The sequence below is a fragment of the Platalea leucorodia genome (genome assembly GCF_965183815.1).
Source record: "Platalea leucorodia genome assembly, chromosome: 5".
Classification (NCBI taxonomy): domain Eukaryota; kingdom Metazoa; phylum Chordata; class Aves; order Pelecaniformes; family Threskiornithidae; genus Platalea; species Platalea leucorodia.
This window is the reverse complement of record NC_138827.1, coordinates 39,079,436-39,094,321: the sequence shown is the minus strand read 5'-3', so window position 1 is coordinate 39,094,321 and position 14,886 is coordinate 39,079,436. Positions and strand designations below refer to the sequence as shown.

The window sequence follows — 14,886 nt, the reverse complement described above, 5'->3', positions numbered from 1 at the left end:
AAAATTATTTTCTTTCTAGCGATTGAGAAATCTGAAACTTCCTCTGAGCATACATGTCAGCTCTGTGGAGGCTGGTTTGATACTAAAATTGGATTGTCAAATCATGTGCGAGGACACCTGAAGAGGCTTGGCAAAACCAAGTGGGACGCACACAAGTCTCCAATCTGTGTTCTGAATGAGATGATGCAGAATGAAGAGAAGTATGAAAAAATCCTAAAGGCTTTGAACAGTCGACGCATTATTCCCAGACCGTTTGTTGCTCAGAAATTTGCATCAAATGATGACTTTTTATCTCGGAATGTTATACCTCTTGAAGCATACCATAATGGCCTAAAGACTGAAGATACATCTGTGTCTGCGTCAGAGGAAGAAGGGCTGAGTTTCCTAAATGAATGTGATGAAACAAAAGCAGTACTACATGATGAAAAAAAAAATCAGTCACTTACACTGATAGAACTCCTGAAAAATAAGAGGCTAGGAGAAGAAAGGAATCCTGATATTTCTCCTCAAAAGATTCATAATCAAACTGCAAGAAAGAGGTTTGTTCAGAAATGTGTTCTTCCATTAAATGAAGACAGTCCATTGATGTATCAGCCACAAAAAATGGACTTGACTATGCAGTCAGGTAAGAAGATGTTTCTAGCTGTCTTGACAACATTTCCAAAGAATCCTTTAATTCATAGAAAATGTACAAGTGCAGAGTATTTTATTGGGGATTCTGTTCATTTAATTCTTGTTTTGTTTCCAGAGGACACTGACTGCGAGAGGTAGCACAGCAAATTTTTCTGACATGTTTTTCGTAAGGTGAAAAAGCACCTCAGCAGCACTGAGGGGTTTTTGCATGGAACATAGTTCTGTTCTGCATATGGCTGGGCATACAAATTCAAAGCGGACGCAAAATGAGCCTCAGTGAGGAAGAAGACACATCCTGCAATAACAAGTTGAAGTGTCCATGCATATTTGGTAGACTAACAGTTCTGAAATGTTTGGGCTTGTAACCCTGTTTCTGGGCATTAGAACAGCTGGTTTGGGAACTACTTCATTTAAATCTTTGAGGTTTGTGCAAAGCAGCATTTGCTCAAACTAACAGAACTGTTTATATCATTATAAATGCATAATATTCCAAATTGGTGAATCACTGTCAGCTAATTTTGATGGTTTCAGGCAAACATACTCTTATAACATAGGTTAATTCTTGTTTGTTTCAAAATTGCGGTGGTTGTGAGAAACTGATGCTTGCTTAGTGCCTCTCTATCCTGAGTGAAGACCTGTGCTGGTTCAAGCTTTGTTGGAATGCAGTTGTAGCCAGCAGGTTTCTAATGCACAGCCCCTGACCGATATGGCCCCTCCACTGAGAATTGTGCTAATGAAACAATTCTATAATCAACTTCCTAGATACTCTGTATACTAATAGAGCAGGTTTTTAGAGTGTTGTTTTTAACCTACTTGTCACATAAGATTTATTTCTAGTCTTGGGGAATTCTTACAACATCCTTTTTAATGTGTATGTAGAGCTTGCATTTACCTGTTTCTTGTTTGGACACCACCTTATAATGCTGCAGGATTCTTCAGATTGAGGAACAGGATCTTATTTTTATACCCCTGACTTTTTTTGGTTCTGTTGGTTTTCTTGTTATTAGCCAGTGCAGGTTAGTAAAACTGGCAGTGCCTAGTACTTTTTCACCTATATTCTTGTCTTTCTTTAAACAAATAAAAACAACAACAATCTGATGTGCTCAGATGTTCTTTTAGGGGACTACAAAAGTGTGGCAATCAATTTCTTAACAAAGGTGGCTTTCTAAAATGACATAGTAGAGGTGGAACAGAATTACATTTAATGTCTTCTGGCCGTCTGTGGTTGTCCTTTAAGACAGGAGATTGCTTAATAAAGGAAGTGTATCTTTGACAGGCTTAATGCTTTGAAAACAATGCTAAAGGAATAGCTTGCCAAACCTGTCACTGTGTATTGCTTTCTGTTTAATACTTACTGCTGAATACTAGGTAGCATCTGTTTGGTTGTGATGAACAACCAGGTAAAAATAAACATATGCTTGCATAGTACTAACAGTTACGAATAGGGCCCTATAATTCTCTGTGGCTGAGGTAACAGAATTTGACAACTAACGCACTGTGCCAGTTGAGTTAATAAGAAAATATTTAACATCGAGTTGAAATTCTTCTGTTTTTCCTAAAAAGGCAAATATTTCTAATTCTGGTTTTAGTTTTTAAAAAGGTTTTTACCAACCAGGTGTTCTTCTTCTATAACTTGCCTGAAAAAGCAGCATGTCTTCTGTGGGCTGCTGGAGAATAGGATTCTTTCTTTCCTGCAAACAGAGGCTTTCCAGCTGAGTAGTTTTAGCTTTTTTATTTATTCTTCTAATAACTTTTTAGTAGAGAACTTGAAATATTAGTTGACCAAAACAATACCTCTGTGGTAAAATGAAGGGAGAAACATTACAGTGAAGTTGAGCAGGGAATAAGTTATAATGGTTTCTTTGTCTGGTAAGTGAGGAGTTTAGTATTGTTTCACTGTTTTCCTGTGATAAATAGCATGTTGCTTTGTTGATGATTTATTTAGCACAAAGATTTTAGCAAAAAACTTCAAATCATTAACTTTCATTATCGATTGCGCATCTAAAGTAATGAACAGAAAATGCACTGAACAAAATGTTTTGTCTAACAGCTGTTCAGTCCTGTGTTTTACCACCTTTTTCTCTGAGCCTTCAACGGCAGCCTAATTTAGTATTGAGCTCTTCAGTCTTATGGGTAAAACACTTTTATTACCACTTTGTCAACTAGACTTTTTAAATTCTCTGTATTGGAAATGTTGCAAGCTCTGAAATTTCTCAACAGAATTGTGCTATTCAAATTGCAGGATTGCATTTTGGGATTAGAGCTTCATAATGTGGAGATCTGTAGGAACTTGATAGTAGGTATTAAATGCAGAGTAGCCTAATGGGCTCAAGTTGCCTCCTTTCTGTTCTTTTTCAAATAACATGGTTTGGCTTAAAGCACTACATGGAAAACTAATAACGGTTAACTTGGATCCTTCTAATATACTAAACAATTGCGTCAATGCAGTGAATATATTTTAAACCATCTTTATTGCAGAAAACTTTTTACAACGCTTTGAGAATTTCATTTTTTGAAGAGAGAACTGGATTATAGTTTTCTTTTGAATGATAGGTATGCCTGTGAAGCTTAGAACGTGTGTGCATTGCAATACGACGTTTACAAGTGCTGTTAGCCTGTCCAACCACTTACGCGCTTATGCACGAAAGAAGAGTGCTGGACTTTTGACTGGGACAGGTATGTTTTGTTACAGATGTAAAAGCAAGTCTGTCTATGATACATTTTCTTCATCAGACTGGACAAAAGCATATGTTAATTCAAAATAATTTTGAAGCTTCTGCTGGTAAACAATTTATTTGCCATAAAACTTCAGCAACTTGTAAGAAAAGGTATGTTGCTGTTGTCCACTCTCATGTCTGATTTTCATTCTTACTCATTTATTTTGGATCCAACACTTAAGGTATGTAAGCAAAACTAAGAGGTGGTCACTTAAATTCATTCTACAATATCCCAACTTCCAAACCAGCTAATTGGCCTTCTAATGAAATGTTTAAAAGTACCTCGAAAATGAGAGGGGAAAAAAAACCCACAACAAACAACAAGTAATTTTTGCAATCTAGTAAATATAATTACTAAGAATACTGTAGTTAAAATAGGAAAAGCAAGTAATTTTACAGTTTGTGTATTTCTAACAACATATTGTATGTAGTGGGTTTCATTTCTTGTTTGGCTCACAACCCAAAAACTACTTGGTCTGACATGGAGTGAGTGTAGTACAGCATTTGGCACTGCTATTAATGTTTTTTATTAAAACACACTTCATTTTGAAATTCCTCTAATATTCCATAGTTTGACTCATTTCCAGAGACCTGCAGTTTGCTTGGCTGTAGGCAATTTCTGAGTTTACTTGGATTATTGCTGAGATTAGTGGGACTTCGTATGATCAACAGCAAATTGGGGAGCAGAGATGGAATATAGTGAGGAAAATTTGGAGATACGAAGTCTGGCATATTCAGTAATTAAGAAGGGCAACCATCAGTTTTCTGTGTCAACAAGCACAGACTTTTACATAATGCTTTGGAAAAATGCATAATCCTTTTTTTATCTGCAGATGTAATTCATTATGCTAAGAATGACAAATAAACTGAGTTTCAGGCTTTCTCTGCAGAAGGCTAAAAGAAATATTTTTACAAACTGGGCCTGTGGCTGCCAGGTCTTATGTTATACTAAGTTAATGCTATAACAAAGTAGATTTAGAAGGAAGTCAGCAGATGCAGTAATATCCAGCGTGTAGGAGTGTATGCCTTTAGTTAGTGATTCTGAAAGTTTTAATATTTACTTGGTAGGCAGATGGTGATAGTGGACTTCATTTACCACTGCTGTGGTTTGGTATTAGCCCTGTGGTAAGTTACTTTGCTTATATACCTACTGGTGAAATATACTTCAATAGCTATATATTTAAATTGCACATTGAAATCTTAACAATAATTCAATGGAGGAGGCACTTTGGCAAACAGGATAGTACACAGATTGGATCCTGGACAAGCTCCTTGTACCTCAGCTTCCCTTTTGCTAAATGGGAAAAGTGAAGGTAGCTTGCTAAGGTGCTTTCAGGGATTTTTGTTTGTTTTCTTTAAGAAAAGTATTTTGCTAGCAAAGCAGTAGCATAGTCATCAGTACAGTTGCTGCTTCCTTTAAAGGAACTGGAAGAAAACTCCTGAGTCTTGTATCATTGGACTTAGAAGTTTGTTTAAAATTAGGTTAGAAACAAAGCTTAAAAAAAAAGGTTAGAAACAAAACTTTACAAAAAAAATCTTTTGATCTCAGAAGCTGGAGCTGAGCCAGATAAATAGCCTGTACCATGTGGATAAAGGCCTTTCACTGAAACCAGTGACTTAGAGAGGCTTAAGTGCTAGCTATAACACTATGCAACCAATGTATATTTGTATTAACTTAGTCATTGCCGCTAAAACTGTTGTAACTCTGAGAAGTTTGTAAACTTTGCTCATTGACTTTTCATTTGTACAAGCTCAATGTAAGGCTTGTAGACCAGAAAAATATGCTTTTAAACAGTGGTTTTATTTGATACTTCACTTTATATTGTAAGTTTTGTGAAGAGAATGATTTTAATGCAAGCTTTCACTCGTGCACACTAGTTTTAAACTTTGCTATGAGTGTTGCTCTTGGGGAGAAATCAGTTTTTCTTATTAAAAAATGGTTGCACTTGCGAGTAATTTTGAGATGTCTTCAGTTTGGCTTCAGCCTGGAACCTGTATGGAGACAATGAGGATACGTTTATACGGGTTCCTTTTTCTGTTTTCACAAAGCCTTTCTTGTATCTTCTAAAGTAAACATAACTACCAAAAAGAAGTCACATTGGTTGAATATTTGTCTCGGTTTTTTGCTGTAATTAAATAATTGTGTGTAAACATGAATGCTGTCATTCTTTTATTTGGCAATTGTTATGGGAGCTACCTAGGCGCTACTGTTTAGTAAGAGAAATACAGTAATCTCTGCGTGTCACCAAAGTGAGACCTTTCCTAGTGCTACATTAGCTTACACACTAGTCTTCTGCTCAGTTTTTTGGTTTGTCTGCACATGTTTTTTGATATTCACTATTATCATAATGCTTTTCCAGCGGATGCCCAGCTTCTTCAGTCAGTAGTTTGATCACATTTAGTTAAATCTTACCCTTTTTTTTTTATTATTTTTTTCAAATGCAATTTGGCAGTTTTAGCAGTTTAATAGACATAGTTAAGCATAATGGTAAATTTTGAGAATGGACTCGAGAAGAACATCCTAGAAGTGAAACTTTCTAGGCTGTTGGCTGTTCAAGGTTAGCGTTTATTAAACTTAATTTGTGCCTGTAGTTATGCAGTATGGATCCACTGTATAGCAAATGACTGTCTAGGTTAATTTGGATAGTTACTTGCTTTTGTATTAGTGCTTGCGTGATGGTCTTCAGATGTCTGACTGGAACATTAATTTTTTGTTGTTGTTGTTATGCAGTCCAATGTAATTATTTAATTGCTCATCTTGAGTAGATGCTAATTTCCTGTTATACCCATTTTGATGAGTAGCAACACATTAGTGTTTCTCAGAGCATGTGGCAAACTTACTTCTTTCTTCTAATTATCTTTAGAGCATTGGACAGACCTACGCAAAATCTTCAAAATGCATCTTGCTCTTCTTGGTACATTTGTATATCCAGCTTCCTTCCTTTTCTTCTCTCTAGGCCTCTCTTCCCCTGCTAAAGTCTCTTGATACTCTCTTGCACCCTGGCTTTTTACATCTTCTCTTTGTTGACTCTTTTCATATACTCCGTCTCTTCTTACCGGCTGTCATCTTCTGGGAATCACCACTCTCTTCTTTGGTCTTTGCTTCTGTAGGTAGAGACTGCTTTTTCAGAAGTTTGGGAGAGAACAGTAAAATACAGAGCCAGGAGTCTGGCCTTTGAGCCAACAGTATGACTGAGGTAGCAGTTCATGCGGCCACTATGCTTCCAAATAATTTCTAATACTGCTTTGTCAAAATTGTAGCTTCGGGAAGTTTACTGTGGAAGCATATGCAACTATAGCAGACATCTGAGATCCACTGGCTTTCCGTAACTCGTCAACTGGCATGATGAGCTAATTTTTAGTATCCTATAAAATCCTTCAGGGAGCAAATTACTGGAGGGGTTTTTTTAATGCATTTTACTCTGCTGTAATGATGAGGATAGATAGCAAGTGATTGAATTTGAAAAGTTAGTGAATAAATATACAAGAAAGATAATTCATTATTTTTTACTTTTTACTTAGCAGTGTTTTTAAATGGTTAATTAGATCCATTTATGCGTGCAATTATTCAACTTGTGTTAGCTTATATATGCTATGACAAAAGTAATGAAGTCTGAATAAAGACCCAGCTTCAGTCTTCCTGACATGAGAAGTGTTCCATGTTGGGGGATGTCAAGAAGCGGAGCATGCAAATTAGCATAGATGCACTTTAATTTTGAACCTCAGACCAAATGTCATGGCATGAAGGACCTTTAATTGTAACTTTTCTAATTCATGTTGTCTTAGGCAAGCTCATTTTAGCCTCCTATCTCCATCTGCTTGTGTTCTTGATAAGCGGTAACAGAGGTAAAGAAGGTTTTTATATGCACCCTTTTTACCTAGCATATATTTTTCTAAATAGTGTGCTCTGAAATTGAACTTGAGTGTTTCAGGGAGATTCCTCCAAAGTTTGATTGTCTTTTGTCTTAAATGGGTTGTTTCTCTGTCGTGCTGTATCAGAGGTTTGATGAAGTGGTGTAACTGGTTTTTCACAAGAAGTTTTTGGAATAGCAACTGGGAAACACCAGGTGGCCAAACTTGAAGGAAGGAGGGTTCTTCCAAAAAGAATTGGGCCTTTATGGAGAATGAAGAATGATAGTTTGGGAGCTGTGGTAGCCACACAGTAGGCATTAATGAGTAGGTAGTTCCTGCCTCTCTCTGGCAATTTGCTGCAATTTCCATGCAGCTTACTAGAGCTAAATTATCCTTGGTCTCTTCCTGAAAGTGCTAAAAATGTACTTTCTGAGGAGGTCATGCTTTGTTACAGTAAAGGCATTGGAAAAAACAGTAACTGAGTTTTGGTCAGAACATAGCTATGCTTTCTTACGGGTGAGGCAATGGTGTGACTTACTTGATGCTTGCAAGCGCTTGTAAGCGTCATATCAACAGAGTACTTAAGTGTGTGCATGTGACTTCCATTTAAACTTGTTACTCTCTGGATAGCCAAAAAATCAATTAATGTGTCAGTTACTGGTACATGTCTCTGATAACTGGTGCTGGAATTACGGTTTTCAATCCACTTTACCCAGATGTTACTCTTTCTCCACTTACTTTCCTGCTTCATTGGAGTAACTTCAGAATGTACTTGTGCTGCTTTGTGCCCCCTAAAATGTGAAGAAATATGTTCGCTAGGTCAAAAGACAAAGGGAACAAAAAATACCCCTTGCAGAACACAGGTTTAGTATTCTTAGTATTTTCTATCTTTTGTAACAGCTTCTTGCTTGGGCAGATATACTTCCAGTCTTAGCTAAGTTACTCTGAGAATGCATTGAGTGATTTGGATTGTTTGTCTTTTAGTGTGATATTTTCTGTTCTTTGTAATTTCTCTATCTAGAGCCTCCGTTGTAAATGGCTCAGAGAAGATGCCCGTTCTTTTGTTTTCCTTGTTTTCTCATTGTTCTTGGAAAAGGTACCTTTCAAGGAAGTAGAAACTCTCTCTCCTGGTACATTATGGCAGTTTCTGTTTGTGTTGCTGTCTATTTGATTGCACAGTAGTTCGGAGGGGTTTTGGTTTTTTTGGGTTGTTTTAAGATTACCCCCCACCCCATCCCCCACCCCCACTCCCCCATTAGGTTTCACGAACTCTGTTGCAGAAGACCAATTCAGGTCTAGTAAGAAAGTGAAAGCTCTCTGGAATGCTTGGGATGTATGTGAGTAGAATCAAATTTATGGATGGGAATGAATGTCTTAATTTTGCCAAAATGAGGGAAATAAGCTAGTTATTGTTTCTGATGCATGTAGGCTTCTCTAGAAGGAAGCTGTTGTCTACTGCTTTTTTTTTTTTTTTTAACTCATATCAACTGACATCAACTAACTGACATCAGATGCAACTCATGGATGTGTTTGCATTTGGACAATACTGACTTCTGTTTCCCTCCTTCCCATGATATTCTGCAAAATCGGCAATGGCAAAGCTTTTGCTGTAATAACTGCTTCAGATAAGTCACCCCTCATGCAAATAGTTCTCTTCAGAGAATGAGTGTCTGGGTTTCAGTATTTTATCTGCTTACATTTCTGGTGATGTTGTTACTGATGTTGTGGCATGTAAAATATTTATACTACTTGGTAGTTCCTACAGCTTGAAAGATAGTTAGCTTTTTTCCTTCCTAATTATATGAAGAATATGCTTTTGATGAGAGCATAAAGCATTAAGAACCCCTTAACTATTCACTTTTCCAGAAGTTATCTTGGCCATTTCTCTCTCTCTCTCTCCCCCTCCCTCCCCTGCCACCTTGGGTTACTGCCTTTATATCCAGGCTTTCGTTGTTGCCATCAAAAAATGCTGTTGAGCCTCATCTTCCTAATGATGGCTTGACCCAGGGTTTGAAGGAAGTCTCTTTAGGTTGGTATCTGCTTTCTACTTGTTTGATTAGTTCTCTGGTACCTTCAAACCTCAAAAATTCCTTCTAATTTTTCTAGATACTGTAGGAATCTTTAAATCTGGGGTTGGAACTGGGAAATGTCTGGTATGTCTACAAATTAAAAGTTTGGCTACAGGGTAAAAGCTTCAGAGGTGCTCATTTGGAGGACATAAGAAAAATCAAGGATGCAATCAAGACTGTGCGTTCTTTAAATCAGCATGTTTTGCCTCACCGGATGATGTCTTATGCTTCAGAATACTAAGAGGTTTATTCTTCTGTTTTATATTGCCGGAGTCAAAACTTAGACAAGTTAACAATTTTTTTTTAATTTTACTGTTAAGATGCTTCAGTAGCATAGCATTATGCCTTTTTGGTATCAAGAATACCACTTGTTACTGTCTTTAAGGTTTCTGTGGAGTTTTAGTGTCAGTGTCTTGTGTTTTGGAGTAGAGTGTAGCTAGATATACTTCTCAGTTCAAGCAGTCCCAAATGTCTTGGGTTTTTTTCTTGAGCTTTGTCAGCTGTTTTCATCATAACAATATTAACTCAGTTTAATCCCCTCATCCCCCAGCTTTGGCTGCTTCTTAGAATCTCCAGGTTTTGTTAAAGATTCCTGTTATATCTCTTTATGGGGGGTACAGACCTCAGTGCTAACTGAATCCATTTGCTATGTGTTTCCTGTTCACACACATTATTTTCATACATAGTTTCAAATACTTAGACTGAATTTTAAAAGTGGCCTTGCCATCCCTCTTGATTGTCCTAATACCAGCTCCCACTGCCAAGCATTAATACATATTTTTGTAAGATGCATTAGAATTCAGACAGGAGTGAGGGGGAAGCTTCATTTGAAATTCTTAGAATAAAAGGACAAACTTTTGCATTATGTTGAAAACAAATGGCAGGTGTTTTATTCAAGCTAGAAATTCTTGATTGTATTAGCTGAAAGCTACCTACAACTTTGTGAAGTTGTAACTTGGTTGAACACGAGTGGACTTATGATGGTACTTGAACTACAAAACAAGTTCCAAGATTTTGACAGTGTTTTATGCATGAAAGGGAATTTTCCAATGGTGCTTTGCTTCTGTATAATTCTGCAATAGGTCAGTAGATGCTTGCTGATACTAAAACAACAGTTTAATGCTGAATGTCGATTATAGAGTCTTTTAAAGAGCAAGCACTGTGCTAAACAAAAAAAAATAGGTTAATGTGTTTTGCCAGTAAATTTCTTACAGCACACTGTAATTGTTTTGGATTTACATTATAGTTAAATGTAGAATAAGGAGATAGATGTCTTTTCACTACTGCTATAGGGGATGCTTACTAAATATCTCTGTTTGGTTAACACTCATTGAAGTATCACTTTCACATATGGAAATTTCTCTCTTCTTAGCTTTAGACTGTAAGCAAAAGAAGTCAAGGTCAAGATCTGGAAGCAAGAAAAAAATGCTGCCATTACCTCATAGTGCTGATGAAGTTTACATACTCAGATGCAGGTACATAGGGTTATTTTAATTGAAAGAACACATTGTTAAGAGCTTGCTAATTTTAGTCCTAAGAAGATTTAAGATTGTATCCTGTAAACGTGTTTGTGATTAAATTGAATAATAAGGGGGGGAAGCAGTTGCCTATTTTCGTTAATTTGAATGAGAGGACTTGAATCAGTCATACTCAGGTATTAGGTTGCCAACTGTTTCTCTAGCTAAAATCTTATTAGTCATGTCTGAGTAATATTCTGTCCTTCGAAAGAAACCTTACGTAAGAACAACAGATTGTTATTGCTAGTGGTAAAAATGTAAGAGTGTAAGTTGTATAAACTGCAGGGGTTTGGGGCTCGCAGTTACTGTAAGTTAACTCAATTACTAAGGTTTTCAGCTAAAATATGTAGAAACAAACGTCAAGAAAATTAAGACTTTCCACTTAATGTCTTTATTTTATAATTTTTCAGTAGAGCTAGATATATTTTGATGGAATAATTTTAATATTTGCATAGGTTTTGTGGTCTGGTCTTTCGAGGACCTTTGTCTGTTCAAGAAGACTGGATAAAGCACTTGCAGCGACACATTGTCAACGCAAATCTTCCACGGACTGGAGCTGGCATGGTTGAAGTCACATCACTACTTAAAAAGCCTGCTTCAATTACTGAAACTTCATTTTCTTTACTGATGGCAGAAGCAGCATCATAGAACAAGGAAACAGTTTAAATTTTAATTGGATGTAAATTTGAAATACTTTGTCATTTTTTAAAATAAATTGCTACACTAAATTATGTTTATAAATGCTAAAGACAGAAAAATAGAGGAAGTGGATTACAGTAACATCAAAATAAATTGAATACTTAACAGTTACAGTAAGTAGTCTTTATATTTTATATAGGGTGGAAGATGTGTTTTTAAGGTTTATTACGTTTTTGTCAGTTACTGTGTTCACTATCAATACAAGACCATTACATGTATGGCAGCCATTTTTAAATTGTTGCACATGGGTACTTAAAAGACAGATTTTAATAAAACAAAGAAACCATGTTCTCTTCAGTGTTACCCAAATCAAGGCTCTGTTTATTCCAAAAAGAATTACATAGTAAAATAAGATATTATTATATTTTGTTTGTATGTATGTAGTGTTTTGTATAATACCAAGAACTGCTAATACAATTTACTCAACTTAGGGCATTAAATATCATGTACTTCATAGTTCAAGAGACTGTTTCATTCAAATAGGGCAATTAGTACTATTCTATCTAGGTGTGTAAGTGTTTTTTTTAAATCACATGAGGCTTTTTGTACTAAAAAGTGGAGGGAAACTTGTTTAAACAAATTTCTAAGAGAAATATGTACATAATACTGGAAATTTGTGGTAAGGAAATATTCTTTACTTCAGTTGCATTTCTCACTGACAATAAAGCGGTGCATCCATGCTACCTCCTACTTGTCAACAAAGATGGTATTTACCCTTATGTTTTTGTATCATAGTAGATTCAATCCAACTTTCTTTATTACAAAGCATCTTTTTGTTAACAAGTTTGTTTCTTTATGATGATTTACTTAAAGTCTGACTTGCTTACAGAAGTTTGCCTCTCTACTATTTTATTTAACACTGTAGAAATGTACTAATAAGCATTGCTCACTACACGGTTAGAGTAGACTTTTCATTTATAATTCTGTTTAAAAGATTGATCATTTTAGAAAATTCGAACACAGATTGAAATGTTTCTACATATGAAGAGAATGTTTACAACTTAAATTTTAGAGCTTGTTTTGGATGTGATTATATGTATGAAAACTGTAACACTATGCTCATGCTAAGGACCTACTTACAGAATTACTGAAATAAATGTGCTGTGAGGATGGAAATATGGTGCAGGTGTCTTGGTCATGCTGAATTGTGTTTGTTCATTTAAACTGTCTTCAGAACATGATTTTTGTTTAAATCAAATCAGATTCCTCTACAAATCAATTTTGTATGCAAGTAACATTTCATTTTACTCATATAGGGTAACAGATACTGTAGTTAAGCCAAGGATATGCATTGATATTTTCTTTATATGTAAATAAAGTTAAAAGCAGTTAAAACAAGAGGAGTATTTTGGTAGAGTATATACATACCTCACTGCCAGTGAAATTGCTTTCCTATGGTATATCTCCTTACCAGAAAAATCTCTAAATAAAAAGGTTTAAAGAAAATCTAAATGTCTATAATGTGAAGCATTTATTTGCATTGTGTGAATTAAGTTTGTGAAATTGATTTGTCTTGCTTGGGATTAGAATCTTCTCATGATCTTAAGTAAAAGTACATTTACTTGCAATAAACTGACTTGTTCACAGACGCATTACATTTGATTGGTGGAAAATATGAATAAATGTCTGTCTCCCTGTATGTGCGCAGTTCAGACGTTCTGATAAAATAGATGGGCTAAAAATGCAGAGCTGGGCAGGGCAGAGTCCCGAGACAAGGCCGTCCTAGCTCTGTCAAGGCTATCATTAACTTGGTGCTGTCGGGTGGTTTGCTGTACAAGTTGCTACAGATAACTTTAGCTTTCTTGTCAAAATTTATTCCCCCTTTTTCTTTCTTAACTGGAAAGTCTGTATCAGTACGTTTAAAGGCTGGAGAAAAAATACTTTAGAGATTTTAGGGAAGATAGATAACTGGGATGTTGAAGTATTGCAGACAAATTATGTGTATGCAGACTAACAAATTTCTAAATTTGTAGATAATTGCGGGAGTTTTTTATACTCTGTGAAAATGGAAGATTCACAGCAATGTGTTGAAACAGAATAGAGGGAAGTGATCAAATCACCTTGAATGTTTATAATGCTTTAATAGAGTGCTTGTTTACCCTTCTCACCAAAAAAAGGTGCTTGTGAGAGCACCATATTTTCTGGCTGTTTAACAGATGGAAAAATCAATTAAGTGCAAATGATATTTATCTAGTGTTGTTAAGAATGCTTGTAAGGTGAAGCCATACCGTGCAGAATTTAGCAGTAGCAAAAAACTCTATTAGGTTCATAATGATAAAAAAAAATGGTTCATTCTATTTAACTCATTAAACCCCAATAGTGAGCTGCTTTGTGTAACACTAAAATGCAAGGTTGTGTCTGAAGAGCAGGGAGCTGTAGGCCTGAGTAGTTTCCAAAATGAGATTCTTTTGATCAGGGGCAGCAGTTGTCAGCGGCAGGCTTTCTGACTGGGCGTGCGCTGGAGCTGTGCGCCCTGCTTGCATCGGACCTTTGACAATATAGTTCGAAATATATACAGAAGTTCTAGAACTTTTCTGATTATTAAAGTAATTGCATATATGGTTGATACGGACAAATGATTTTTTTTTTTTTTTTTTTTTTTAAATAATAGTAGAATACCCTTAAGCTTTCTTTAGCCTCTAGTCCTGAAGTGGGGCTATTTGGGTTTTTTTTTTGGTTTCTGTTGTTTGGAAATACAGATCTTCTGTCACTACTTACAAGGAGATATAACCCCCCCCCTTTCCAGAGTTACAGAGATTCTAAATAATCTGGTAGAAGAGAGTTAATTAAATCAGTCACTTTATTATATGAATCATGTTTTGCGATGCATGGCTTGGGAGGCTCTATGGCAGTCTGTGCTAAAGAGCTGGACTTCCAGAATTGCACGTACAAACACGAGCGTTAGTCTGTTCACGTTGGCTAGATTGTGTCAGGCTAAAGGCTGTGGTGGCGTAGCGATTTTCGTGTGGTTGATTTTGGTTCCTTATCACAATCTTATGTGTTCCTGGAGTGACCCTAGTTTCTGGTAAAGCTCTCTTTAAGTCGTAGCCTCTGGAAAATTACGAAGGCATTTTCAGAGTGCTTAGAGAAGCCTGGGAAATTGTAGAAGACCACCCCCCACGTTTTGTAAGATGATTGCCTATATCCCCTAGTCCCAGTGATATTTCCAAATCATCTTAAAAAATTAAAACTCTTGTTTGCATTGCTTGAAAAGAAGTTTTTGCTGGAAAGGCGAATTTAAGGCGCCTGCAGTAGCCACTGCCAAGTGGTAGTGTGTTCGGGCTGCATGCGTGGAAAATGGGAGATGGAGGCAAGTGGATAACAAATGTCGGCTCACAAAGATCCCTGGGCATTGACTCGTGTTTGCCGCGTACTGTTTCATATGGGCTGTGTGGATTG

General features: G+C 36.3%; 1 protein-coding gene across 12 annotated transcripts in view; it reads left to right on the top strand.

Moving 5' to 3' along the window:
• The window catches only part of ZNF644 (zinc finger protein 644), a 52,997-nt gene extending 40,016 nt beyond the window's left edge, over positions 1-12,981 (top strand). For 7 of the 12 annotated variants that reach the window (XM_082313340.1, XM_082313343.1, XM_082313335.1 and 4 more), the window contains 4 exons: positions 20-625; positions 3,187-3,309; positions 10,644-10,746; positions 11,244-12,979. In XM_082313340.1, the coding sequence (XP_082169466.1) occupies positions 20-625; positions 3,187-3,309; positions 10,644-10,746; positions 11,244-11,436 (1,025 nt within the window). In that variant the 3' untranslated portion in view covers positions 11,437-12,979. Of the gene's footprint in view, positions 1-19; positions 626-748; positions 1,639-3,186; positions 3,310-10,643; positions 10,747-11,243 lie in introns of those variants that run through there. The other 5 variants (XM_082313346.1, XM_082313338.1, XM_082313345.1 and 2 more) reach the window with 5 other exon arrangements.
• Positions 12,982-14,886: the final 1,905 nt, after the last annotated feature.